The sequence below is a fragment of the Pungitius pungitius genome, chromosome 1 (genome assembly GCF_949316345.1).
Source record: "Pungitius pungitius chromosome 1, fPunPun2.1, whole genome shotgun sequence".
Lineage (NCBI taxonomy): Eukaryota > Metazoa > Chordata > Actinopteri > Perciformes > Gasterosteidae > Pungitius > Pungitius pungitius.
This window is the reverse complement of record NC_084900.1, coordinates 26,071,154-26,097,278: the sequence shown is the minus strand read 5'-3', so window position 1 is coordinate 26,097,278 and position 26,125 is coordinate 26,071,154. Positions and strand designations below refer to the sequence as shown.

The 26,125-nt window shown below is 42.9% G+C and overlaps 1 protein-coding gene across 1 annotated transcript in view; it reads left to right on the top strand.

The window, feature by feature from the left end:
- Nucleotides 1–21,491, top strand: part of sema3bl (sema domain, immunoglobulin domain (Ig), short basic domain, secreted, (semaphorin) 3bl) — a 39,764-nt gene extending 18,273 nt beyond the window's left edge. The window contains exons 4-16 of the mRNA XM_037478999.2: nt 4,693–4,812; nt 11,502–11,592; nt 13,303–13,419; nt 13,526–13,668; nt 14,668–14,782; nt 14,866–14,935; nt 15,372–15,516; nt 18,303–18,534; nt 18,638–18,729; nt 18,956–18,997; nt 19,104–19,329; nt 19,600–19,730; nt 20,963–21,491. Of these exons, the coding sequence (XP_037334896.2) occupies nt 4,693–4,812; nt 11,502–11,592; nt 13,303–13,419; nt 13,526–13,668; nt 14,668–14,782; nt 14,866–14,935; nt 15,372–15,516; nt 18,303–18,534; nt 18,638–18,729; nt 18,956–18,997; nt 19,104–19,329; nt 19,600–19,730; nt 20,963–21,475 (2,037 nt within the window). The 3' untranslated portion in view covers nt 21,476–21,491. The remainder of the gene's footprint in view (nt 1–4,692; nt 4,813–11,501; nt 11,593–13,302; nt 13,420–13,525; nt 13,669–14,667; nt 14,783–14,865; nt 14,936–15,371; nt 15,517–18,302; nt 18,535–18,637; nt 18,730–18,955; nt 18,998–19,103; nt 19,330–19,599; nt 19,731–20,962) is intronic.
- Nucleotides 21,492–26,125: the final 4,634 nt, after the last annotated feature.

Sequence of the window (26,125 nt, the reverse complement as noted above, 5' to 3'; positions counted from 1 at the left end):
AAGCACTCAGTGGCTTCAGTAAAGCTCCGAATAAAAAACATGGCACCAATTACTGGTTGACACACACACACACAGACAGACAAAACAAACACACAAAAACATAACTCAAACACTGTTTTAAAAAACGTTTTTAAATGAATGTGACTTTTTTGTGATGGACAGCCACAGCCATCTGGAGCTAGTCAGAAGGTGTGTGTGTGTGTGTGTCTCTATGCGTAGGCTGTATGTTCTCTATATTTTAAAAGGCAGGTGTCTTCCCCGTGTTTCCTCCGCACAGGGCTCACACAACGCCAGCTGTGCACTACTGTAGCGTGCATGGAGGAGAGGAAAAATGCCTTCTGAGATGGCTCTTAAAACAGGAAGTGTGAGATTCTACCTTACTTGTGCCAAAGTAGTCATAAAGAAAGTGTGTTTGCATATCTGTGTGTGTGTGTGTGTCTGTGTGTGTAGGGAATAGTTTGAGTAACAGAGATATTTGTCTCCTTTTGTTAAACTACCCTGGCATCTTTTCTCCACTCCTTCACGTCTATGTTCCAAAGTCCTCTGGCATCTACCAAGCAAACGAGGCACACACACACACACACACACACACACACACACACACACACACACACACGTTTCATCTCCTTTGTTTGCAGTCTGCGTCTGTTTGTCATAACTGAGTTTGACAAAACGTAGCAGGGGTTTAAAGGTGAAAGGTCTTCACATTGTTGTTTTTTTACTTTAGTGTGTATGTTTGGTGATAGAGAGGAACACACATAAGACAGAGACAGAATGAAAAATGATAAGTGACAACCAGTTCTTTTCTTATCTCTTTAAAGAAAGCCTCTGTCTCCACTGCCTTCATCTGACATGTGTCGACCACCTTAAACATGTTCTTACTGATTGTGTCTCCTGCCAAAGTTACAACCTCATAACCTTCCCCATCATTAATTACAGCTCACAAAAACAAACAACAGGCCGAGGGGAGGCACTCGGTTACTTCAGCCATGCATGCAGGGTCTTGCTCCTGCTATTAACACATTTTTCTGCTCCATCTATCTGCATCTTTTGTTCACATTCGGACTAATTATGTTAAGACATCTCTAATGTCTTGTGAATTATTTTTTGGGTGTGTGCAAAAACAGCACTTTTTGAGCACAGAGTAGCGATCATAGCAGAGAAAAGCTTAGCGAAAGAGAGAGAGAGAGAGAGGATTTGTGTGTTACTTTCATTTCTTCGAGAGCTCCTTCTTTTTACGGCCACTTACGCGCGTCATTTATTTCATGACAAGCTTGATAGTATTCTTGCTTTGAACAGGGTTTGGCTTTATTAGTGGAGCTGTGATCCGTTCCCCTGCATTTGAATAGTGTTTGTCGTTTGGTGTCTGAGTGCAGGAAACCTATTACCTTTTAATGTTGGTTTCTTTCATTGTTTCCTTGTCCTTAACATAGTACCCACAAATCAATTTGAAAGAAAAAAGAGCTTAGTTTCAACCTTTTGAGGCTGAAATCACATTGTTTCTGTTTTCAGTGGTGTAATGCAGTAATACAGATGTGGGATGATATGGTAACTTGCCTTTATTTTAAGGACTGAAATAAACAAAGCTTTGGTACTTTGAAGGGTTACCTCACCCAGCTGTCCTGCTATGAGCAGCTTTATAGACCTTATTTGTGTGTGTTGGTGGTTTGGGGTACCGTTGAGTTTAGTCTGGTACAATTACATGTGTGAGTGAGTGTGTTGGTTCAAATTTCCTGTTAGTATTAGAAAATACGAGGTCTCTCCACTAAACATTGGCTGTTTATCCTGGAGACGGCTCTTCACGTCCAAACTTGCCTCTCCCTGCTCGGGTCACTTTTCATACAACATGTTTGGCTTTGTTGTTAGCTCCATTCTCGCTCTACCACTCTGCCCCACGGAAATAATCAACTGGCAACAACCGCAGAAGTCAAAATCCCGTCAAGTAGGATTATCAAAGCAGCAGCTCTGCGGTTGTCCAAGCGGCCTCCATCTCCATGCCACCGTCTCCCAGAACAACAGCAACAAGGCCAGCGTGCTGATTACGCAGATGCTGGAAATGCACAGCGGATTTGGTCTCAGATTGGAAACAAGAATCGATTGGCATTTAGCAAAGTGTGAGACGTGTAGATTTTGCTGGTAAGTTGGGTAATTTCTTTTGAAATGTGACATCAAAATGCCATCTTTTTGTTCAATTCATTTCTGGTTTCACAGCAATGAATCACTGCACTCGTTTGGACATCTCTAATTATTGGCATAACCCAAGGCAAACTTGGAGAAAAAAACATATGAGAAAAACATGTTGTTGTTCCTTGAGCACAGCTCTTGACTTCATTTAGACGTGGCATATTCAAAAAGTGAATGTGTGCCCGCCAAAACATGACGCTATGCTGCACTTACTGTCAACAAATCTGACCGTGCATCGAGTAAAATGATTTGTAGCTTGTGGTACGTCTCATATTTCTCAAATAAAGACCACATTTTCCAATATATTCTGGTTTTTCTGTCCCGAAGAAAACATTTGTCTCCACTCGCGCTCTCTGGAGTCACGCCCTCGGCTTCTCCATCCAGAGTACTCCGATGTAAAGTAAACACTTCATTAATCTGCTGGACTGGACATAACCCTCAACCATTAGGACAAATGTTTGACTTGTTAATTAACGTCTAAGAAACCCATTTTTCTGTTGCTGTTTCAAATCTTTATGTGCCATTGAACCTTTAAATCCTAAAGCTCCCTTTGGGGCCACACAATCATCCTATTGTGAGCTCCAAAATCCCCATATCATCATACCCCTGGTCTTGCAAATTGCCAATGCTAGGAATGGTGGCCAGAGGTCTTGGCAATGTTCTTGTTTGTTTATGTTAATTACACATATGTCTCCGAGCAAGTGCATTAATAACCTTTTTTCACTTCCCAAGACAAAAAGCTATGGTTTCGGCGGTCAAATTAAAATTTTCTACAGCATGAAGGAAAAGCGTAATACTTCTGGGAAGGAGCATATGTGGTCAGCTGACCTCCCCTTGATAAAACAATGTTAATAAATGAGCATTGTGAGCTTTTACCCCGATCAATGCGTTGTTAAGACTACTCCCTAAATACTCTGAGACAAAACCAGATTCAGTAATCAGTTTTCCATTTCTCGCCTCTCCCTTTATGCCACGTAATCTCAGGGAGACCATACAGATATTTAGAAGCCCGGGGTGGGAGAGCACAGCCGTATTTCCTCCTTTCTACATTCATTCCACTTCTTCTCCTCGGGTCTCACCGAGAACAGAAGCATAGTAACGACAAATTTATCTTCATTCTCAGTCCACTTGTGAAGCACTCCTGGACTTTCCAGCTGCTCCTTCGTTTGAACAGATCAAATGCATTCTCAATACAAATGTGTTTACTTTGTTACTGGCCTGGTCATGTTTGGGGAGAGAAATTAGCCTGCAGGAGAGCAGAACGATGTAAACTATTACTCGTACTGCATTGAAATGGTTTACATCAGGTCTACAGCGAGTAAGAGTTACTGAGAATATGAGAGGGACAAAGGCCACACACAGACTTGTTCACTTACAATGTGCACACTTGTAGAGGCACCAAGATACTAGTGCACATGCATATAAAGGAGGAGTTAGACAGAGAGATGCTACGGCAAAGAACTGTGCCCGAACGCACTGGAAGTTTGCACCATTTAATTCAACACCAACACACACTGTGTGTGCACACATTTGGGAACAGAGACACACCAGGCGCTTATTGAGCAGATATGAGTTTGACCTCCTCAACTTGAGCAAATGACAGCCGGCTAATCCCTTCCTTTGCCGCTGACACCCATTTTATCAGAGTCTGCTGTTGCAGACAGGAAGTAGTCCGGCCCGCTGCTTCCTCTGTGAAGTACAGAAATGTCTTAATACTCGTGTCCTTAGTCCTTCCCTTGTTCTCTTATCTGTGTTTCATTGTTGGGCCTGTCAACACCTTTTATTTGAATGTCTTCACATCCGTTATGACTCACATCTCACATCTCCCATCCAGATGATCCCTTTTTGATGCTTTAGAAATCTTGACCACGTCCCTTTGACCCAAATGTGATGAAACATTTTACGTCGGCTGAAATCCAACAAATCTGAGCTACAAGTCCAGTGCGGACACAAAGGATATCACAATTCATCTAACAAAGTGCTTTTCTTGGCCTCCATTGCAAACATGTGGGAATGATGAGTCCTGTTGAGAAATCATTTTGTTTCTCTTTAGAAATGCAGATAAGTTGTGAAAATGAACTTATCTGCATTTGGATGACCAGTAACCTCGGACACTGAGATAGATTTATTCAGGCCATTTTCTGTTGTGTGTGTGTTGTGCAACAAAAAGGATGCCCCATTTCCCAAGAATAGTAATATGGAACAATGTTAAAGTAAATCATTGTTTACTAAAAGTGAGTCACCTCTCTTCCTTCTCGCCTCGGTTGAGGCACATGTGCAGTAGTTAAATGGTGGAGGGTAAAAACAATGTTCATGAGCTGAGGTGAAAACGAGTATTTTAATTGAGAGGATGTGGGTGAAACTCCAGAGTAGTCAGAGTAATCAACTTTGGTCTATGTTGTTTTTTTGATAAGCAATCGTCCATAAAATAATAATAATATGTATATAACATACGTTTTACTAATTTGTGAAGCAAGATTGGACTTTCTGTGTGTTTGTGTATTGCAGACGGAGTGTGCCAACTTTGTCCGTCTCCTGCAGCCGTTCAACCGCACCCACATCCTGGCCTGTGGCACCGGAGCCTTCCAGCCCATGTGTGCCTTCGTCTACGTGGGGCACAGAGGAGAGGTAAGCCGGCCTGAAGACGTGGGTTGGGGCGTCTGCAGGGGGGGAACTGAGGGAGCCCACCGAAGATCATGGCAGGGGAACGGTCTCTTTACATTAGTCATGCATGAACACACACAAACAGAGAAATGCGTGCAACTGTTTTCCAGTTGGGGTTTTTGAGAAAAACAATGTGATTTACAACTATAACAGTTGTTGAAGACCTTTATTTTATTGTACACATGCAGACGTACTGCGATTCCTCGTCATTTGCAAAGAGAAATGTTCGGTAACTGTGAGTTAAACTTTTTATGATCTGTGTAGCTTTTACAGAGCCTGCTCAATTTGGCCTGTGGAGTTTACATCGACATAAACTGAGCATAGTTCCAGTGTCACTCCTTAGCAAGTTGGTAACGACTATTTATACTAAAGTAAAAGTTTATTTTGCTGAAGTTTCCAAGGAACGTCTGTTTAACTAGTTCACAGTGCGAATATCTGCATTATTATTGCAGGACAGAGACAGGATGCCACTGTATCATAACACATTTGAAGTGCTGTGCGTACGCTATGATGAGGGAATCAGCAGGGGGGGGGGGGGCCTTTAAGCAATCATGTGCAGGAAACCAGGGTAATGCAACCAATATGGCTGGTGCCAAAATGCCAGACTGGCCCTGCTCTGCGCTCAGATCCTCGGGGGGGTTCAAGGTTAAGCCTCGGCAGGCGGCTCCTTGGCCGCAGCGCTGGGTCCTCCACGCGTCCCTCCACCCGCACACGATGGCCCTCCACACAGCCGCTGGGCTCAGGGCGGCCCTCTGCTGAGGCTCGCTACTCGAGGCATTTGACAAGACAATAGTGAATGAAAGGAGCCATTAAGGCAGACTCCTCTGCTCCGATCGCAGCCCAGTGTGCCGCCCAGTGTGCCGCCCAGTGTGGCCCAGCGGGGGGGGGGGGGTGGAGGGGTCAAACTAGATATGAGGATGGAGGACATCTGAATATTGGCTCAGGAAAGGGAAGTGAGACATTGGGGTGGGAGACTGCCAACGTTTTTTGGGGGGAGAGTGTTTGTAGTGGACCTCGTGTGCACATAAATTACAGAAGGAGCCTTTTTTTTTTTTTTTACCTCAAGCAGATTTAGTTGCTTGTCGCAGTGTGTGTGCTCTCTTTGTTGTGATTTTCTGTCACCCTCAATCTGTCGCCCTGTGTGGGTTTTTGCACGGCTTCATTGCACATCATGAGAGACGGCGCACAAGCGTCAGTAAGTGAAGGACAGCGTTGCCGTGTTTTGAGAGGTGGGCTTGTCACAGTTACTGTTTACTGGAGGAGGACCTTGAAGCTTGCAGGTTTGCATGTGGTTATTGTTGTTGAACGGTAAGCGCTGTAGGACGTGGTTCATGCTCCCAAAACAAGCCCGACTTTTTACAATGTTTAGGGTTTGCGGTGGAGCGCGTTCACAAATGTGTGTGGGTACAGGAGTAAGACTGAGGAAGGGCCTCCAGTCTGTTGTTCACTGGTTCATGATGGAGATGGTGGTGTCGCTTTTTTACCAAACACTGCTGCATTTGTATAAATTACACGAGGGACCGTGCTTATGATAGAAATATAGTCCCAGCTTGTGTTAGCTGTCCTGCCTGCTGTTAAGACACCAGTTTACGCCCCGCTCATGTGTATTTGAGTGTGTGTGTGTGTGTCCCTCCATCACTCCGACCACAACTCCGACCTTTCAGCGAGTCAGAGTGTGTGTGTGAATGGACGACACCGCAGGGAGCCTGTCCATTTATTTAACCAATCGTTAACTGGTGGAGAACACACACCCACCCGTCTGTTTGTCTGACCTCTCGAGGGAAGCGGAGCTGCGAGCACTCGGACCAGACTCTGGGTGGGATGACCTTTGAACCTAGGTGTTACATCTCAGTGAGGGGCAGACAGAAACAAACTCTTGGTGTCTTTCTCCTGCCAGCTTTTCTCCGTTTCGGATCCGTTGGTCATACAAACGTATGAATGTAGCACGAAATGCCACTATAATATAGTGTGTAATATGTGGATGAAGCTCATTTTACATTGGCTGTGTTGAAGTGAAAAATAAGCTTCCCTTCCCTGGAAATGTCATGAAGAGGTTACTGTTCTCTAGTCAGCTAATCTTTAGTTCATGGTTTCATCGAAAGAAAGCAAATAAATGGATTCATTTAGCTATATTGTAGTATTCCCCCGATTGACGTGCAGTTGTGCTGAAAACCAGCGTCAGTAGTTCTAATACTTTTGGGGAGTCTTTTAAAAGAACATTTCAGAATTGCCCACATTATTATTATCATACAGTTGTTGTGCAATAGTAATACATGTCATTAGGTTAATTGCAAAAAGCTGTGCATCCATCAATGTGTAGCCATTACTTTATTGTCTTTCTTCAAATATTGAAAACAATATTTAAGTTAATTCTCCCCACATGGTGTTTATATTACTTACCACAGTAATATAAACTTTAAATCTTCCTTGGTTCTATGTCATTCTTGCTTTGTCCAACTCTCTCTCACACACACACACACACACACACACACACACACACACACTGGAGCGGCCATGGTGAGTGACACAGCTGCCTGAGCAGTGTCATAGATGTGACAATAAACCACCATTTTACAGTGAGGCTCTACAGAGGACTAGATCCCACATGTACACACAAGCATTACTACAAACACACACACACACATACACACCCACACACACACACACACACAGAAAGAAAGGTGCAAAACACATTCTGACAGAAACACACAAACATGATGACAGACATGCACAGTCAGGCATAAACCTAAATATATAGAAGCAAATGTGTAGAAAGACACGCAGATTGAAAAATATACAGGAAAGCAGATTTATTTTACAACAACTGATTGATTTCAAAAAAGAGCTGACCGGCCCTCTCAGTATTGTAAACTGAAGCAGGTCAGGTGCTCCGTTTCTCAGTAAAAGCCTACTTTTACTTTGCAGCTCAGCTTTCTGGCCCTCGGATAGAACTTAGAGTAACTCACTGGCAACGTTAGTGAGTGCTACACATCATGGGATACTTTTCAAAAAAAGGCTATTGCTTTGGGGTGGATACAAAGAGAGAACAAAAAAGATTTAAAGCCTAATCAAAAATACATTTCATTATAAATCATTTGCATTTGTATTTATTCCAATGTTGACATTGGATCCAAATCCCACAATTTGAAGATAAATGAAGACTTATTTTACGGCTTTTACCTTTTCTGGAATCTTTGCCCCATTCACATAATCTTTTGTTATCGTTACCATCGCTCTTAGACAGACAGCTCTTGTTCTGTCTCACAGTGTCTTATGCTCTTCCAATGGAGAAGGACGAAGAACAAAGAGATTTAAAGAGAAAACAAGCCTCGCATGCTTTACGTGGTGAGAAAAGGATCCCAGCCATTATTTGACTGTGCAGTGAGGAAAGGCCAAGTATAACATTTCTATCGGGGTCTGTTGGTTGGCCGAGTTGCCTTCAGGATGCTTGAGGTCAGTCATTACCTCCCTTGACTTTATGACATCAAACCCGTTTAATAAGCTTGAATGAAATAAAAAAAAACAGAAGATAAAAGCCGTGACTCCTGATGGATGCTTTATACCCTTCACTCTTGAAGCTCAGGAGATATGAGAACAAAAGGTGGATGTCAGCTTTGATCGACCCAGTAGGTCAAGTTTGTCAAGTATTGTGTATAAATGCTACAATGCATCTAGTCTATTGAGGCCACTATAAGTAGGGGAATAAGGCGTTTTAGGCAGCATTACTCCTTTAACCTACTCATTTACTCCCATGTCCCATGTTGAAGTATCCGTGAGCAAGACACTTAACCTCTAGCTGCTCCCCGGGCGCCTCTTCGGCATCACGCTGCTCCCACTGTGTGGGATGGGTTAGATGCTGAGAAACAATTTGCCACAGGCATCAATAAGGGATACCTTCTTCTGTCATCTTCTTGAAATAAGACAATATTATTCAGCTGGGCAGCAATCACTGTCGCCCTGGGTACATAAATAGGGAGCCTTCTATTGCAAATAAGTTCAACCTGTTTACTTGTATGAGGAGGAGTTATATTTAATCTCACTTCAAGACAGATTTGCGGTCTGTATTGTAGCTGACATTAGGTTTTGAATTTGAAAATGGGCAATCTCTGAACCATCTGCTACTGGTCCAACCATAAGCCTCTTTGGGAGAGGAACTATCTATGTCTTCTGGTTTGATATACTGCAGCTAGTGGATGGGCCAAGACTTTCTTTCCTACATTGCTCATCGTTTACAGTAACCTTTCTTTAAGTTTCTTTAAAATAAAAATCTAAATCACCATCAGACGACAGCCAGCTCCAATCCTGCTCAACATGATTGGTCAACACTTCTTCCATAACAATGGGCCCCATCCTGTTCCCTTGCCATACGATTCAGTTTATGAATGCTAAATCTGTTTATACAGATTTGTAAATTATACGGTTGTATACCATACAAATAATAAACGGAAAGAAGCTGATGAATGACAAAACGAAGTTACTCACATGTTGAAAATGATACCAATGTGCATGTGTGACACGTGCGTATGTGTGTCAGTAGTCACCTGTCTAAAGGGTTACATAGTGGGGCTCCTGATGTATTTTGCTTGGCACAGCTGAGTCCAAAGTGTTCTGGATGTCTTCTCTCTCGGTGTATTGAATCACTTGCTATTTATCTTGGCCGAGTTTGGCCAAAATGAATGTGACAGTCTAATCAGCTGCAAAGGCAGCCACGCCATTCCTCAGGATCTTAACATGATAACACACACATAAAGCCTACACTGCATGTATAAGATACACTAGTGCACAGGGGGAAACTGGGCATAGAAGTGCACACACACACACACACACTCAGATGAGGCACACAGCGACTTAGTGACTACAGTAACATATGAGCAAAGAGGTGCTGAGAGATTATGGATGACTAACGAATGGGCTAAAAGACCTCGACAGAGAATGGCACACAGAGCATGAAAGGGAAGCAGGAAAAAAGGGTTAAATAGATGGAAGAAGGAAAGGAAAAGGCTGAGTGTTTGTGTATGATTATAAAAACATCATTTTAGCACAAAAGTAATCATATATGGCTCTGCTGTAATCTGGTCAGTAAATGTAGTTTGTCTTCAAATAGTGCTTTTACAATTTTGAAAGAAACACAATAAATTAATACATATTAATTCTGTGCATATAGAAGAAAAGTGAAAATGACTAAAATCTTGATACATCCCATTGACGTAAACGTAAACACCCCTCAACAAAAGTGTAAGTGTGTCTAAGTGGTGTGAGAGTGTGTGTGTGCGTGCGTGTGTGTGTGTGTGTGTGTGTGTGTGTGTGCACATTGACACCATTAAAACTCATTCAAATCCTTCTATGGTCATTAAAAAAAGCTACATGTGAATATTAAGAAATAAACTGCCTCACCATATTTCTTGAGACCTGTTGAATATACTAGTGCAACTATGATCTTACTTTGTGCGTCTGACACTTTGAATTCGCCGTGTCCACGTTGCCGACCACATGCAGGTGTGTGCGGATGCACGTACACAACTGGGTGTGCGTGGGTGTACATATTGTTTTCTGTGCTTTATTTAACGTTATTCTTCATCTCCCCTGTGATCTCTGCACCCTCCCAATAACAATGCTCCATTGTCTGTAAGAGGAACAGAGTCACACACACGCAGGGTTCGCTGTAAGGACACTTAAATCGTTACGGTGGAATCAAACAGGACGTCTCACTGTCGCCTTGCGTCCCCTTTGTGACTTATGGACGTCGACGGCGCTCGGACTCATCGGACCCAGCGGCCCGGTACACTGATGACGTTGAAGTGGGAGAAGAAAGGCTAGGAACAAAATGTCTTTTGTCCACAGTGACCCTGTTTTGACCCCGGCAAATCAAACAATCCAAGGATGTGGCCGGTGTTCGTCAGGTGAACTCTGCTAGTGGAGGACAAAGGAAGAACCACTCGATTGTTTTTAATTTCTTCCTTATGTCTCCACTGATGGAGTCGGAGAGAAATTATGGCTTCACTGTACTTGGATGTTTGATAGAGATCCAGGAAGGTATTTCCACGAACTTTCCCTCAGGCACCTTCTTTAGGTATTTGCGTTTTTGATTAAAAAAAGCCAAGTCCACTTTTCTATTCTTCAGTTTGCCGTTGGTGAACACATGAATGACATCATCTCCTATCCAACATGAAGAATCATTTAAAACAAATAAAGGGGCAGCAAATACATATGTTTTTGGTTCCGTCAAATAGTCGTGAACGAGTGAAAACAAATGTCCACGTCGTTACGACCCGTTTTCTTCACTTACCGCACAGTATGCTTTGAGTGAGTTTAGGAAGCTAAAAGTCACAAATCTTGTTCTCACGTGTTTTTTTGTTGATGAAGCTTGGATTGTATTTGTAGTCTGTTTTCCGTTATTACCGTATTATCTCTTCAGTTCAGCTCTCTGGGTTGATCTTTACTCAGAACCATGTGGGAAACTCTTTCTGATTCTGGCAACTGTGATCCTGCATTTCCTCGTCCCTCAGACTGTGTCTTAGTTCTCAGACAGAAGCAGAGTTCAGTGGGAGGACAAATACATCTGAAACTGAAGTTTGGATACATTTCATCTCACGGACCACATGCAGGAATTATCGACTAACTTAGAATCCTCCCTGTGTTATCTTCTCCCTCAGCACGTGTTCACCATAGATCCTACGAATGTGGAGAATGGAAGAGGCAAAGTTCCACATGACCCCAGCCTGCCATTCGCTAGCACCTTCACTGGTAAGTCCAATGTTGACATGTCTCTGATTAGGACACCAGAAATCCCCAGGTGGCTCATGGAGCTAATAAGTGTAATAATGCACGTTCCAAAGGTAATTTGGCCAATCCTCCTAGTCCTACCCCTCCCCCTTGTCTTGTTTCACGGCATCAAGGAATCCTCCTCCTTAGAGGGCTGCAGTGAAACCGGATGTGGGTCTGTTTGAGCTGAAGGGCTTTAATCTAAGAGCCTTGAATCATTTTGGCTGATTTCGTGGGGAATCCCACATGATGACAGCCATCACTAATAGCTTCATAAAAATAACCAATACTGTTGTTGTAGGTCTTGTTTAGTAGTCACAGAGGCATAAGCATTATATGTTCAATGTCTTATAACCAGTCAAAGATATTGACTGAAGACATTTTGTTGCTTGGAATTCTTTATCGTTATTTTCCACAGCTATTTAGACACAGAACACAAAACAAACGTCTTTCTCTGCTAACCTTCTTTGGCTCTGACACCATCCACCGACACACACTCGCACTGAATCGGTTAAACAGTTCTGGGTGAGTCTCTCCGAATGCCATTAAACATTTAATTTGCAATATGACGCTGATTCATAACGTCGACGGACAATCTTGGGAGTGACTGAGGCGAGAGGTCTGCAAAGAGAGGAGCTGTGTTCCCCCTCTCTTTGCAGCTGCTTTGGGTGCTTTGAGCATCATAATTCATCCCATGAAGCATTGCATTTGGCAGGAACTCATTCAATTACAGCCAAGAACTGAATCGGTTGGACTTCAGCAGGAGCAAACGTTGAAACTCAGAGACAGAAAGAGAGAGAGAGAGAGAGAGAGAGAGAGCAATGTACACAGAGGTGTTGAGGAATGTCATTAGTCCTTAATAAGTAACATTTTGAAAGACAGGCAGATGGAGACAGATTTTGAATCCTCGAAAGAGGCCGTGACCACTGACCTCTCGATGGATTCCTCTCATCAGAGATCGATGGTGTGTCGAAACAAATCTGCTCCTATTGGCCTGTGCAGCACTCCCATCTGTATTATCCCTCTGATGTTAAGTACTTCAGCCTTGAAACTAATCTGTAAAATAAGAAAGGAATATAGGGGCGACAGAGCGTGTACACATACGTTCAGCAACACAAGTACTCACAAATAGAGCTCCACCGGCGATGTGATGACAAACAAGAGAAGCTGTCAACCCGATGAAGCTCTCCTCGGGGTAATCTCCCAAAATACACTATGCTCAACAGGCCTCTTTACTGTGCCTTTGTGTGCGTAAGGTAAATAATTTGTTTGCGTTTCTAATACTATGATTGCATCCAAATGAGATGAGAATACATTCATCCCATGAGATCACTGTCTATTGTCAGATTCCCTTTTCTCACTGTGCAGGGAGGGATATTAAATAAATCTCCATAAAATGTATGTCAGGGTTTTGTTGTCTACAGTAAATTGCATATATTATATTTCCTCTTTCTCTCCCTTCCTCATTTGCTCGACCTACTTTTGTACTTTCTTTAGCCCATGGTTTCTAAATGTTTTGAGCTCATCCCTTTGTCATCTCTGCTGCTGTTTCTTCACATCTGCTCCTTTCTATAAATTCCCTTCCACTTTCTTCCCTCTTTCCTGTTGTACTTATTGTTTTTTTTCTCCTTTTCTTCCTTACTCTTAAAGTAATGCTCCGTCTCCCACCACCTCTGTCTTGCCCCTCTCTAGGTGGCGAGCTGTATACAGGACTGACGGCGGATTTCCTTGGGAGGGACTCTGTGATCTTCAGGAGCATGGGAGCTCGCTCCACCATGAGAACCGAGACTGACCAGAAACTTCTCCACGGTAATGTTGGACTCCTTTTGTTAACCTTTTCATCATATCTTCATCATATTTTGTCTTTTTAAAGTCATCACCAACTCTCCATCCTTCCTTACGTCCTCCCCTGCAGACCCAAAGTTCATCGCTGCCCACCTCATCCCAGACAACGACGATAGAGACAACGACAAAGTGTATTTCTTCTTCACTGAGAAGGCCACGGAGCCGGGGGACAGGGAGGGGGCCATACACACACGAGTCGGACGAGTTTGTGCGGTGAGTTCCTTGATAAACTGCTTATACAAACGCACTTATTTTTGAAGTACATTATAATTAAAACAGGCAACTGCTATTTAGATACTTTTACTTAGCGGTCATGAGATTAAAAACTCATCAGAACCAGGGACAGCCACCCCACTTACTCAGGTTAATTTAGTAAAGAGTCTAGTTGGACACAGATGTTTGCAGCTCCAGGACTGAGACATCTGCATGGGTGCTTTAGAAGGGGACGTTGGGACTGGTTGTTTTCTGAAAGACGCCTTTGGGACATTTTGAGTGTCCACCTGGCCTTTCAGGCTAAGGAACATATTCACATTCCCACTCCAGTCCACCCGAGTTAGATGACAACACAGCCTTTTCTGCATGGTCCCATTTAAATGTCTGCTTCCATGGACATGAGGTATTTGTTTTATGAGATCCAAACCCTCTCGTGTATGAGGCAAATATCATTTTGAGCAATACGATTTTTACATTTCTGAAAACCGACTGTGAAGGCATCGTGTTATTCAGAATAATAAGAACTTTTTTTTCCTTCCAAAACCCACACAGCTGTCGAATCTGCCATCTGTAATCCCCATCTGCTCCGTTATCCTCTCACGCATTGATTTGTCTTAAAAAACATGTGTGCTGCATGAACCATCCACAAATATGCACAGAAGAATGCACGCAAATACACACATATACCCAGCCGTGTATTTCCTTAAAGCCGTGTTCGTGCAGCTCTCTTACTCCTCTTTCTCCCCATCTGTCTCTCTTTCTCTCCCCTTCCCACACATGTTGTAGTGTTTCCTCCTCAACACTCTTTTCCTAACCTGACACCCCCAGATGGCTTGTTACAGAGCACCATCTGAGAAGCCGTAACTGGAAGCGATTTGGAAAAGTGCATGAAATGTCCCAAAAAATTCGAAACCAGCCAGAACGATAAAAAAAAGTGTTTGTTTGGAAATAAATATGCAGCTGTATTTTATAGATTTTGCCTAATGTCATTTTTGCCAGAACGATGTCGGAGGCCAGAGAGTTCTGGTGAACAAATGGAGTACCTTCATCAAGGCCAGACTGGTCTGCTCCGTGCCAGGACCTCACGGCATCGACACACACTTCAACCAACTCGGTGAGACACACAAGGCACACTTTACTCTCCGTCCTCAGTATCCAACACACATACTAAAAGGCCTTTTAAAAAAAACAAAACAGAGGATGTGTTCCTGCTGAGGACCAAGGACGAGAGGAACCCAGATGTCTATGCAATCTTCAGCACCATCAGGTGAATATCCACAAACTTTTTGCAGTGTTTACTACAAATATGTATGTATGCTGTTTATTTTACCTTGATGTTATCTACCATGGAGTTCCTAAAACAATGCACTTTGTGGAATTTCTATTCAAAACGCGTGTCCTGGCTTTGGAGTAGCCCCCGTTGTGGTTAAAACTATCTCAACTATCACATACTGTATAAGAACAACATATCATCAGCTGCATTTGTGTACTCAAGCGTGAATGAGTCACCGTTGGGTGTAACTACTGAGTTATCATAGCATCCCCCGTCAGACATGCCTGATTATAAGCCTGGTGTGTGTTCATTTTTATCTTTCAAGTTGACGTTTTTCCTTGAAGTGTAACTCAATCAATCCCATCTTTGTTGTTGCATACATAGTACAAATAAAACAATTATTTGCATTTCTCCCCTCTCTCCCCCACAGCAATGTGTTCCAGGGCTTTGCCGTGTGCGTTTACCGTATGGCCGACATCAGAGAAGCCTTCAATGGACCCTTCGCTCACAAGGAGGGCCCCGACTACCAGTGGGGGGCCTACGAAGGGAGGGTGCCCTATCCAAGGCCAGGCGTGGTGAGTGAAACCACTGCTCCCCGTGCCCGACACTGCTACCTGCCAACAGGACCACAATATTGGATCAATAATAAGAACATTTAACTCAGAATAAAGCACCACCGAAAACGTGAGCAAAGGACCCCTCCAACAAGAATGAAACCGTCAATAACTGACTTAGTTCTGTCTAGTTCTGACTTTGATTTAATTTAGACATGATGTGGAAGACACTTAAAACCTCCTCAACATACTGTATATTTAGCTGTAGTTGTGTACGAATGTGCATCTTAGGAGGAGTGTTTGCTAGGCCTACCGCATGCGCTAAAAACAGAAATGGTCATAAGAAGATGAAAAATGTGGTGTAGAAAGGTTTCTTGTTACTAAAGTAAACGACTGTATGCGGCAGTGCAGCTGCATCGCACAGAGCCTCCTCCTGGTTTACCTCCTGCCTCCCAGCGGAGCTCTGTCACGCTCTCTCAACCACAACACTGCAGTCCAGTCCTGATCTAAACACACGCGGATAGGGAAACACACACACACTCTTGTAATTAAGCCTCATTAGCACAGTGCAGGAGGCATATGGAAGCAGAGAGAATGTCAATGAGAACAGAAAAGACACCTCGGTGGTTTGGCTCTGCTCGAGTCTCGGATTAACGGGAATTCCTTGGCCCCGAACTCAGGGCGTAAGATAGAAAGAAAGGGAAATGGAAAGGAAACGGGGATCGTGTGATGACTTGGGAATGAAGGCAGAAGAGTAAAGAGTAAAGAGAGACGAGTGAGAAGACTCCTTTAAAGAACGGCTTTCTTTCATGCATGTTTGGCTAGAGTTAAAATATTCACCCTATTCTCTTGTAAAGCAGTTTTAATAAAACATACAATTGTGTTGTCTTATTTGCGTGATGTAAAGGTCAAATAGTCACACAGTAGAAGCCACGTTTTATGAGATATTTTCCCAGAGACATGGCCGTTGTCTCTTGGGTTTTGTCTCCCTGGATCCAGACTGAACATGAAGTTCTGTTTCATTGAAACGATATCCTGTGTAATAGCCCTCAGTCTGCTTCCTCACCTGTCAAACTGTTCTCTGGAGTGGTAGGAGAGATTAAGGGGCTTTATCCTCCCAAGATGTTTATCTTGGATTGAATCACCGCATTCTGTAATAGAAGAAATGATGGGATATCCTGACTGCACATTTATCAAAGCTTTATTCCCACCTTCCATCCACATGTATTTCCATCATGAAAGCTTCATGTTTGATCCTTAAATGGCAAAGAATAGAGTCGCTACCATTATCTTTCATGATCCATATGACTTCTGGGTGTTTTTTCTATTATATTTTCATAGTATATGTACTATGTCAATATGTTAATTCACTCTCACAATGGATTATGTTGTGTTAGTTTTCAACAATTCCAATAGAGCAAAGCCGACCTACAGGGGTTCCTGTAAAAATGAAGAACGTAATTTCCCAGGATTTTACCGCCAGCTAATACCTCGTTTTCTTTGCTGGGTCCATTTTTTATAATGGAATAATTGTATTTTAATGCAATAAAAAATGACTTACACAATGCACACTGTGCTTCACAACCACCACCACATTTACATAGTTATAATGGTCATGAATAGAAGTCTGCCAAACATGCTCACCTCCACTTTCCCTGTCATTAATCCGTACTTTGGCTCTCAGTTGCAAATTGAAAACAGAAGACTGGCTGCCGAAAAGTTTGGATGAATTGACAACAGATTTCGGAGATATTCCATATTAATATATTAATATTAATATTCCATATTAAGCTTTAAAAGCTGAGGAAAAATGTTTTTAGGAGCAACTTAAAACCCTGACGTATCAAGGATGAGTGTTGATAAAAATCTTGTATGAATACATTAAAAAAAAAGAATAATCCCTTAAGCTCCTAATAGGGAAGATTCAACTGTAAATGTACATTTTAAGAAAGCATTTGTAGTTATTTGTTATTCCACACCTTCTGGAATAAATTGTAATTGGCGCCATTAAGTAATCCATGCTGAGAAGAGTGTTCTATCATACATCACTAGTTTGTGCAGATCCAAGTCTAATGTTTCTGCACAGTTTAGATCCGCCTCTGAAATTGAAATTGAAGGCAGACCATTAAAGGGCTATTGTGTGGATCAGTTGCTGCTGTGATTAACAGGAGTCAGAAGATGTCTACCATGTGGAAGCAGAGGCTGGAATAGCAATATTGAGAATTATACAAATACCAAGTATTCAAATGACAAACTGCTGTATAAACTCTCGTTGATCTCTAAGTCTTAATTTATGAAAATTGTCAGCTCATGAATTTGACACATGCTTCCATTTTAGGCACTCCCAGCTGCTGTGAAAGTAAAGGAAAGCAACACAGCACATCTATCAGTCACCTCAACTTCCCCATTTATAAAACTATTGTCGATTTCTCAGGTCATTCTGAAGGATTTTAAAGCTTGTTATATTTCCAATGAGTACGATACAATCCTCAAAAGCTTCTTGAGTTCTTTTTTCAATGCAAAACAAAACGTGACCATTCTTGCAATAAAGTAGTAGGTGCAGTAGTAGGGTACAGTAACACATTCATCTTCTCATTTCTACTGTAACACATATGGGAGAACCTTTAACCAGCCACAAACAGAGCTGTTCCCAACCACGTAACTTAACTCTGGTTTTGAACTTTCATCCAATGTTTTCAGGCTTCTCTTCCAGCGCAGCAGCTGCAGAGGATTTTCCCACCATGCTTTCAAACATGTTTAAAAACCTCTCGCCCCTTTTCCCTCTGCTCTCCACATCTGTTCTTCAGTGCCCGAGTAAAATCACCAACCAGCCAGGCAGAGAGTTTGGCAGCACCAAGGACTTCCCGGATTCAGTGCTGCAGTTTGCCCGCGGCCACCCGTTGATGTGGCGCCCGGTGCATCCCGCTCTGCGCCAGCCTGTGCTTGTCAAGGCGAACATTCCTTACAGGCTGAAACAAATCGTGGTGGACCGGGTCGAGGCCGAGGACGGGCAGTACGACGTCATGTTCATCGGCACAGGTGATGTGAGGATGGAGCGGAGTGAAGGCCCCTGGTGACCCTGGATAATTGTGTCAGAGAGGCCTTTGTGCTATGTTGTGTAACCTTGATGTGTGTCTTTCAGATGTTGGCACAGTATTGAAGGTCATAGCCTTGCACAGTGGGAACAGCCTGGACACGGAGGAGGTCACGCTGGAGGAGCTACAAGTCTTCAAAGTAAGTTTTACTCCATCATGTCTCTTTTAAACGATCCAAATATATATATTTTTATGCCATATTGAAGAAGCAGCCAATTCTTTATATTTCTTTCACTGAATCTCTTTGTAATTAACAGATTAGCAACCACAGAAATATCACATTATTTTCTCCTTGTTCTTAAGGAAATCATTTTGCTTTTCTAATGTTAAACTTTTTAATAACTGACTAATTTTCATTATTGCAGGTACCAACTCCAATTACATCGATGGACATATCTGTAAAAAGGGTACGTTTGTATGAAGGCTATTAGCCAATGCTCACTCCAATGATCCTTTTGTTGCCAACATCTTTCCTTACGCCTGTTTTTCTCCTTCCATCATCGTTTCAAACAGCAAGCGCTGTACGTGGGCTCTCCAGCCGGCGTGGCGCAGGTCAAGCTGCACCGCTGTGAGACCTACGGGAAGGCCTGCGCCGAGTGCTGCCTGGCCAGAGACCCTTACTGCGCCTGGGACGGGTCACTGTGCGCCAGGTACATGCCCAACAGCAAACGGCGCTTCCGCAGACAGGACATCAGGCACGGAAACCCTGTGCTGCAGTGTGTGGATCAGAACCTCAGCGGTACGTGGGACTTATTTCAATTCTTTATTTGTTATGCAAGGCGATTTCTTGGCCAAGCAGTGTGGCTGCATGCTGTAGTTTTATATCTCTTCTTATCTCATTCTTAGCAAACAAGTGAATACAACATTCTCAAAAAGTACATTTCAAATTCAACCTACAATTTATTGAACAGGTGGATGTATGTTAACCATACAGCAAGAGTCTGAGTATGAGTTCATTCTTTTGCTTTTGCCTTCCTTTACGTCTTTCTTTCTTAAATAAATCCACCAGAGGACTTTGATGTGACAGAAGACAGGGTGGTGTATGGGACCGAGAACAACAGCACCTTCCTGGAGTGTGTTCCTCGCTCGCCACAAGCTACGGTTACATGGCTCATCCAACGAGAAGACCGCAAGGAGGAGGTAAGATGAGATGTAAAGAGCCATCAGGTCGATCAGTCACAATTGTGGTAATAAAATATATAAATATCAATATATTATTGGGAGAGGAGGGAAGCTCTGGGAGACAGGGGGGGCCAGTCAACAATGGCCAGAGTACTTCTCTTTTGATGTGACATTTGTGTTTGAATTTGGCACGTGGTTGACACATTTGACAGCCATTGGACACATGGTTGATAGAACTTGTATTTCAAAGGGACGTGCAGTGCACAACCACTCTTTGTATTGGACAAACAGTGAATGTAATACTGGAGCACATACATTAAAAGCCCAGGTGTCACTCAATGGCTGTCTGCCACTGTGACCAAACACCGCGAGGGCAGCGGCATGTTAAGGCGCTGCTGAGAAAATGTTGCTGGGGGTGCCCACGCCCACAGTAATCATTCATTTGTTTTAGGGCATGTTTTTCAAGCTTAACCCAGACCCTCGGTCAACCATGCAAGTATAAAGGCATTACCACTCTTCTCCATTCCGTGCAAATAAACATTTGGCTGCCACTCCAGCTGACAAGGCTGCCATGTTTATGTTGGCACAGTTCAACAAGCGGAGGAATGGAATCTGAAGAGGGGGGGGGTAGGAGGTAAAAATATAAGAGACCGTATAAATAAATAGATGACAGACTAGGGTGGAGTAAGAAAAGCAAGACAGACTCCGAAAAGCAGAAATATTGACAGATTTTATGGTTTTATGTTTGCAGGTTCTTTTGATACTGAGAAAACGGCACAAAGTTCACCCTTTTTTTCTATGAAGTGGACAATACGCTCTTGTCTTGAGTCAAATTGAAAACACAATACTCACCAGAATAATTCCACACAAAAAAACATCATCTATGAGAGTAGTTTAAAAGAAGTTACATATGCACATACTTTTATGTCACTGAATTCTTCCAGTTCATCCACTTAATCACTGGCATTTCACACTACAAATGCAAATGTCTGATGAATGGAACCGTTTGCAAAACTACATTTTGTTTGATTTTTAGAAATAACACACTTAGTTTGAAATTTGGCAAAGTCTCTGGTGTTTAAAAGTGAAACAGCCTAACTGTGTCCCAGATGCTTCTTTTGTACTCAATTGCAGTGTGTCACTACATAATCACTGTCCATTGTGAAAGAGTAGCACAGTAGAATCCTCTGTGTTTTTAACAGTGTGTTAAAGTATTGGCTAAAAATAGAAGCCTATTCTCCCTCACTCAGGTGAAACTGGACGACCGCGTGATGTCCACGGAGCAGGGCCTCCTGTTTCGTCGACTCCTCCACCAGGACGAAGGCGTGTACATCTGCCGCTCTCGAGAGCACGGCTTCACACAGACCCTGGCCCGGCTCCCCCTCGAAGTCCTCCAGGGGGACACCGTGGACGAGCTCATGGCCCGCGACGGCGCCGGCCTCTCCGAGTCATTCAAGGACCGGTCCGCGGGGAGCTACAGGGCCTGGATGCCTTGCAGTGCGTTCAGCAGGGGCGGCTCATCGGGCCAAATCGGCCAATCGCGCACATGGTTCAAGGACATCATGCAGCTGATTGGGTCGTCGAACCTGCCGCACGTGGAGGAGTACTGCGAGAGGATGTGGTGCAACGACAAGCTGAGGAGGAAACACAAGGGCATGTTGGAGAAGTACCGGCAAGCACAGGAGAGCGCCAGGAAGGCGCGAGGCAAGAGCTCCGGCGAACGCAACCGGACGCCGAGAGATCTCAGCGCGTGGGAGGAGTAACGGAGGGAAGGCAGGTGGGCGGGAGGGCGGGGGGGGGGGGAGAAGGAGAGAATGAAAGAAGGGACAAAGATTAGAGAACAGGACAAAACGAATGAGGCAGCAAAAAGACGGTGGAAACTTTGCCACGTGGACTTGAAAGAATGAGGTGGATCCCATCCCAAACCGAGCAGAGTGGATATTTAGCAAATCAGTATATGTGTAGATCAGGTGTTAGGGGTTGGCTCGGGATACAGTCTTGAAAGACAGACAACACAGACACAACGGCAGAGAAAGAGACGGAACAGGTCGTTGATATAGAGAGCGACACTCTGAGGACGCTTTAAAACCAAGCCTTGATTCCCGAGGTCTCCTCCTTCCCTCACACACCTTTGCCCTCGGACTCTTTCACGGTTGAAAAGGGCAGACACTGTTTTGATTTCATCAAGTCATACAAAAGCTTCACAAACGTCAGATTTACTAAATGTACACATGCCTACGGACTGACTGTGTTGGCCCTTCAGAATAGCGAGTTTGTCTATGTGTTCAATGTGTGTCAGAGCCAGTGTTGCTCTGACACACATTGACACGTGCACTTACCTCCCATTGATTTGGTCACATTTCAGACAATACAATCACTGGATTCCTCTCATTCTCACTTAATATTTAACGCTTCATGTGTCTTGCCTTGCTCTGTTATTCATGTGTGACTCAAGCTCGAGACATAACTGAGTTTGTACTGTATTTATGCAACTAATGCAACCAGGCTGCGACGCGTTTCCACTCCATGGCACGGCACGGCTCGACTCATCTCTAGCGTTCAACCCTTCATTCGGCGTTTTCCATTTGCAAAAGTTGGGGAGAGCACTTATTGCTTTTTATGCATAGGTGGGGCAGGTGGGGAGTTGTCCCCACCATTCTTGACAAAGGTTTGCTTTGACTCATTGATAAACATGTTACATTTCTGTGGTCTGGTTTGGACACCACCCTGATTAAGGTTGCAGGCTGAGCTGACTCTTTCACATGTCATAAGCAGCCAAAAAACTGTTCTGGACGGAAGTTACTCTTTTCGGTCTGTTGATCAAAGCAGCGTGAGCTGGACGGAGTGAGCGACGCGTGACGTTGTGCGTCAAAGCTGATGTGACAGCGGTGTTTGCCTCTGTGAGGACCAGCACACTGAGGCGGTACCCGTTATCAAAAGTACGTTCAGTCGTGCCGAGCCCAAAGTTTGCAGTGGAAACAAGACACTGCTAATCTAACCTGATCTTGCCACTGTTCATGCACACACAAACACACACACACACACACACACCCACATGCACAAAGACACACCTTTACATAAACTGAAAACTCGCTCACCCGTTACACTGAATGCATGAGCTCAAGTAGCTCCAGCTGCAAGCTACCATGAGACGACTGTTGATGGTTCAACAGATTAAAGGCGTATTGCTTTATTGTTACTGCTGTGGGTAAACGTTCCATTGACACGGGCTACAGATAAAGATTCCCCCTCACCGACCCATAAAAGGATATTTCACAGTGGCTTACTTTGATCCTTTTGGGCCCATACCGTAACAGGAATGTACCTAATGGCTCTACTCAATCGCCAATCTTCGCTTTCATGGGAATGTGTCGGTGACTCAGCTCTGTTGTCTGTGAGACTTTAACAGCAATCAGCAAGACTGCCTCCAAATGATGATTATTTGCAAATGGTTGAGTAGAGAATTGTTTTGTCTAAATTTAAGCAATTACTGTGGTCATTTTTTCTCTCTGAACAATACTCAAGATTCCTCCATTAAAGGATAAACAACATGCCTTGACCCTGTGTTATAGGCTCACCTCACACTTCAAGCACCCACACAACTCTGTTTCCCACAGTTCCTGTATGAGGGTTTAGGTGAAAAGGCCAATTCCTCCTGTGCTTTCTGCTTTGTAAACACTGGTTTTATGACGGCTCACTTTAGTTGTATAACCTTCATGGCAACTGAATTCAAGGAAGGTTTTATTTCTACAGAAAAAAAAACATCAAAAAAATGGGAAAACACTTAATTTAGGTGAGCTGCAGGTCACAAACAGGAGAACAAACACAGAGTGTGTGTGGAGGGCATTGAGACATTTTCGAGTAGTAAAAATAATCATAGACTGAAGAAGACTAATAAATTGTGAACTTATTTTAAGTATTGCTTTAACCTATATTCCATACCTAAAAATGAGAAGAATTTGGACTTGAATCACTAGACTGGTGACCTCTGGCTTCTTTGGAGGTCAAGAGGAGAACAGTGCAAATCATTGGTTACTCATAGTGTACCTAATAAAGAAACACAAAAACATGGCTATAGTTTGTCCAGAGTAGAAAGTTGCCAGATGAATTACTTGATATCACTTCATTATGAACTTTTTTATATTTGTCCGAGCACAAGTCTCTGTAGATAAAATACTGTCTACATTTGTAATCAGATCAGTTACATGTAGTTGTGGGGAGATCTTAAGCGACACATTCTTTGGAAGTGCTACAAACAGTCAGGAGCACAAATAGCCTGTTGCTGAGGAGGACCTCCAATAAGGCCGCCGTAGGGTGCGATCCAATATTTGTACATATGGAAGATGGTACAGATCTTCTCGGAGCCCTGCCATTGTTTAAAAGTAGCCAGGAAACAACATTAACACCAGTGAACTTGTTGAACTTATTGTAACCTTCATGGCGTGTGAATGTCTTCTTAAAGGACAACAAAAAAGAGGAAAGGACTGAACATGAGGAGAATGAAGGAGAGGGAGATTTTGTAAAAAGAAATTAAGGTACTATAAGCATCTTGTAAAAGGCTGTATTTGCAACTTCATAATAATTTGTTTTATTAGTACAATCCATCAGCACGCAGAGAGTATTTCAAATGATGACATGGTTTCCCCCAGTAATTACAGCCCTGGATGCATTTGAGTTTATTTTCTTGGTTTGAGGATAAGTAGACTATAGGTTATTAGACAAAGCTAATGGTGTTTTCTTCACAAATATTGCTCCTAATTTGATCTAGACGCAAGGAAAATGATAAGAGTGTGTCACAGGAGAAGGGCATGCATGAAATGAAGAGACCAATGGTAGGGAAGAAAAGATTTTAAAGAATTGTTTTAACTTAATTATATATTGTACTTTTTGTATTGGAAATGGCTTCATGATTACTTTGTCTGCTCTGCTCCTGAAGATGATATTTTCTTTGTTGTAATTATTCCTCTTTAATGTCCCATGAAACTGTTTAAGATATAACTACTATAACTATGATTGTAAACGTAAAGTGTGTGAAATTGTGCAAGTAGCTTGTTTCCATCTTACGGCAATTGTCATTATGGAACCAAAAAGATAAATACTGACCCTTTTTTGGCTGGACAGTGTTATGGGACTTAACAAAAAAAAATCATACATCAGAAAATATCCGTAGTTTGTGCTATTTTTGGAAATATTACATTTATCTTTTAATGTTCAAAGCACACATTGAAATGCAGTATTTGTGTATAAAGCGTGTTGTTGTGGGCCATCTCTCTCTATAGCTAGTTCAGAGAAGTTTGTCAATACTTTGATCATCAGTCAAAAAAAGGGTATTTCATATATTCAGAACTACGGAAAACAAACTTGGAAAGTCAGCAGTCCAACGAAACAATTCCAAAGCTCCATCAAGAATAAGGTTTTGCTGCAAAAATCAGATCATCTTACTGCACATGCAGTCATCAACATGCTCAATGTAGAATTTAGGCTAAAAGGTTTTGGATCCTTTGATATATATAAATATAAACTTTGAGATCTGTGCTTTGTATTGAACTGTAAGTTGTGCTGGTTGTGGGGGTCTCTGACAGAGCCTAATTTAAATGCATATTTATGTTTTTATTTAAGTGTCTTTCTACCATGCATGCTATGTACTTGTATGCAATTTAACAGCATTAAAATATTTGTTTTCTAACATACAGGAGGTGGTCCCTGACTGGGTTTTGTATTCATAATCTGTTTATAATCATTTGTTTCAGAAGGGAGCGAGGGATTTTATTGTGTGTTTTAACGGTTCCAACAGAGACAGCAGTGACCTCAAACAAACAAGTTAACAATATGTGAACTGTACACCTGCAACACGACGGCATGGTATTTAATTCAAGGGTTAAATAGACTGGCTTTATGCTCCGTGTCTGCTTTCACTTAGTATTTCTGTTTGTTCATGTCATTGTCTCTTCTTTTTATACATACAAAGGTTTAGCATCAACTCCTGGAACCCTTGTGTTTAGGAAAGAAATGTCCGTAAGGAAAGTGCAGATCCAGGTGCTGTGTGTCTGTAACGACCACTGCCGCATTGTGTGATTTTGATTCATAAAACCCACGCTGGCTCGTTACCAGTCTAGACACCAGTGCTCCTTAAAGGGAGCAGCGATGTCTGCGGGCCATCCGCTTGGCGGGTGTTGTGTAGAACGGGCCCGGACGTTTCGCTTGCTGTCAAGCGAACGCAACAACAAATGTATGTCAGTGCAAACGTTGTGGTATTTTACTTTGCTTTGTGTGACTGTGCACACCCTCAAAGGTACTCTCAGCAGGAGGAAATGGGAACGTCATTGTGTGATTGCAGATTTACGGACCCAGTGTCGGCCCATTACGTTACCCTGTTACTGGGTCTGGCCAAGCATGTGATTGGAGGGTAATTG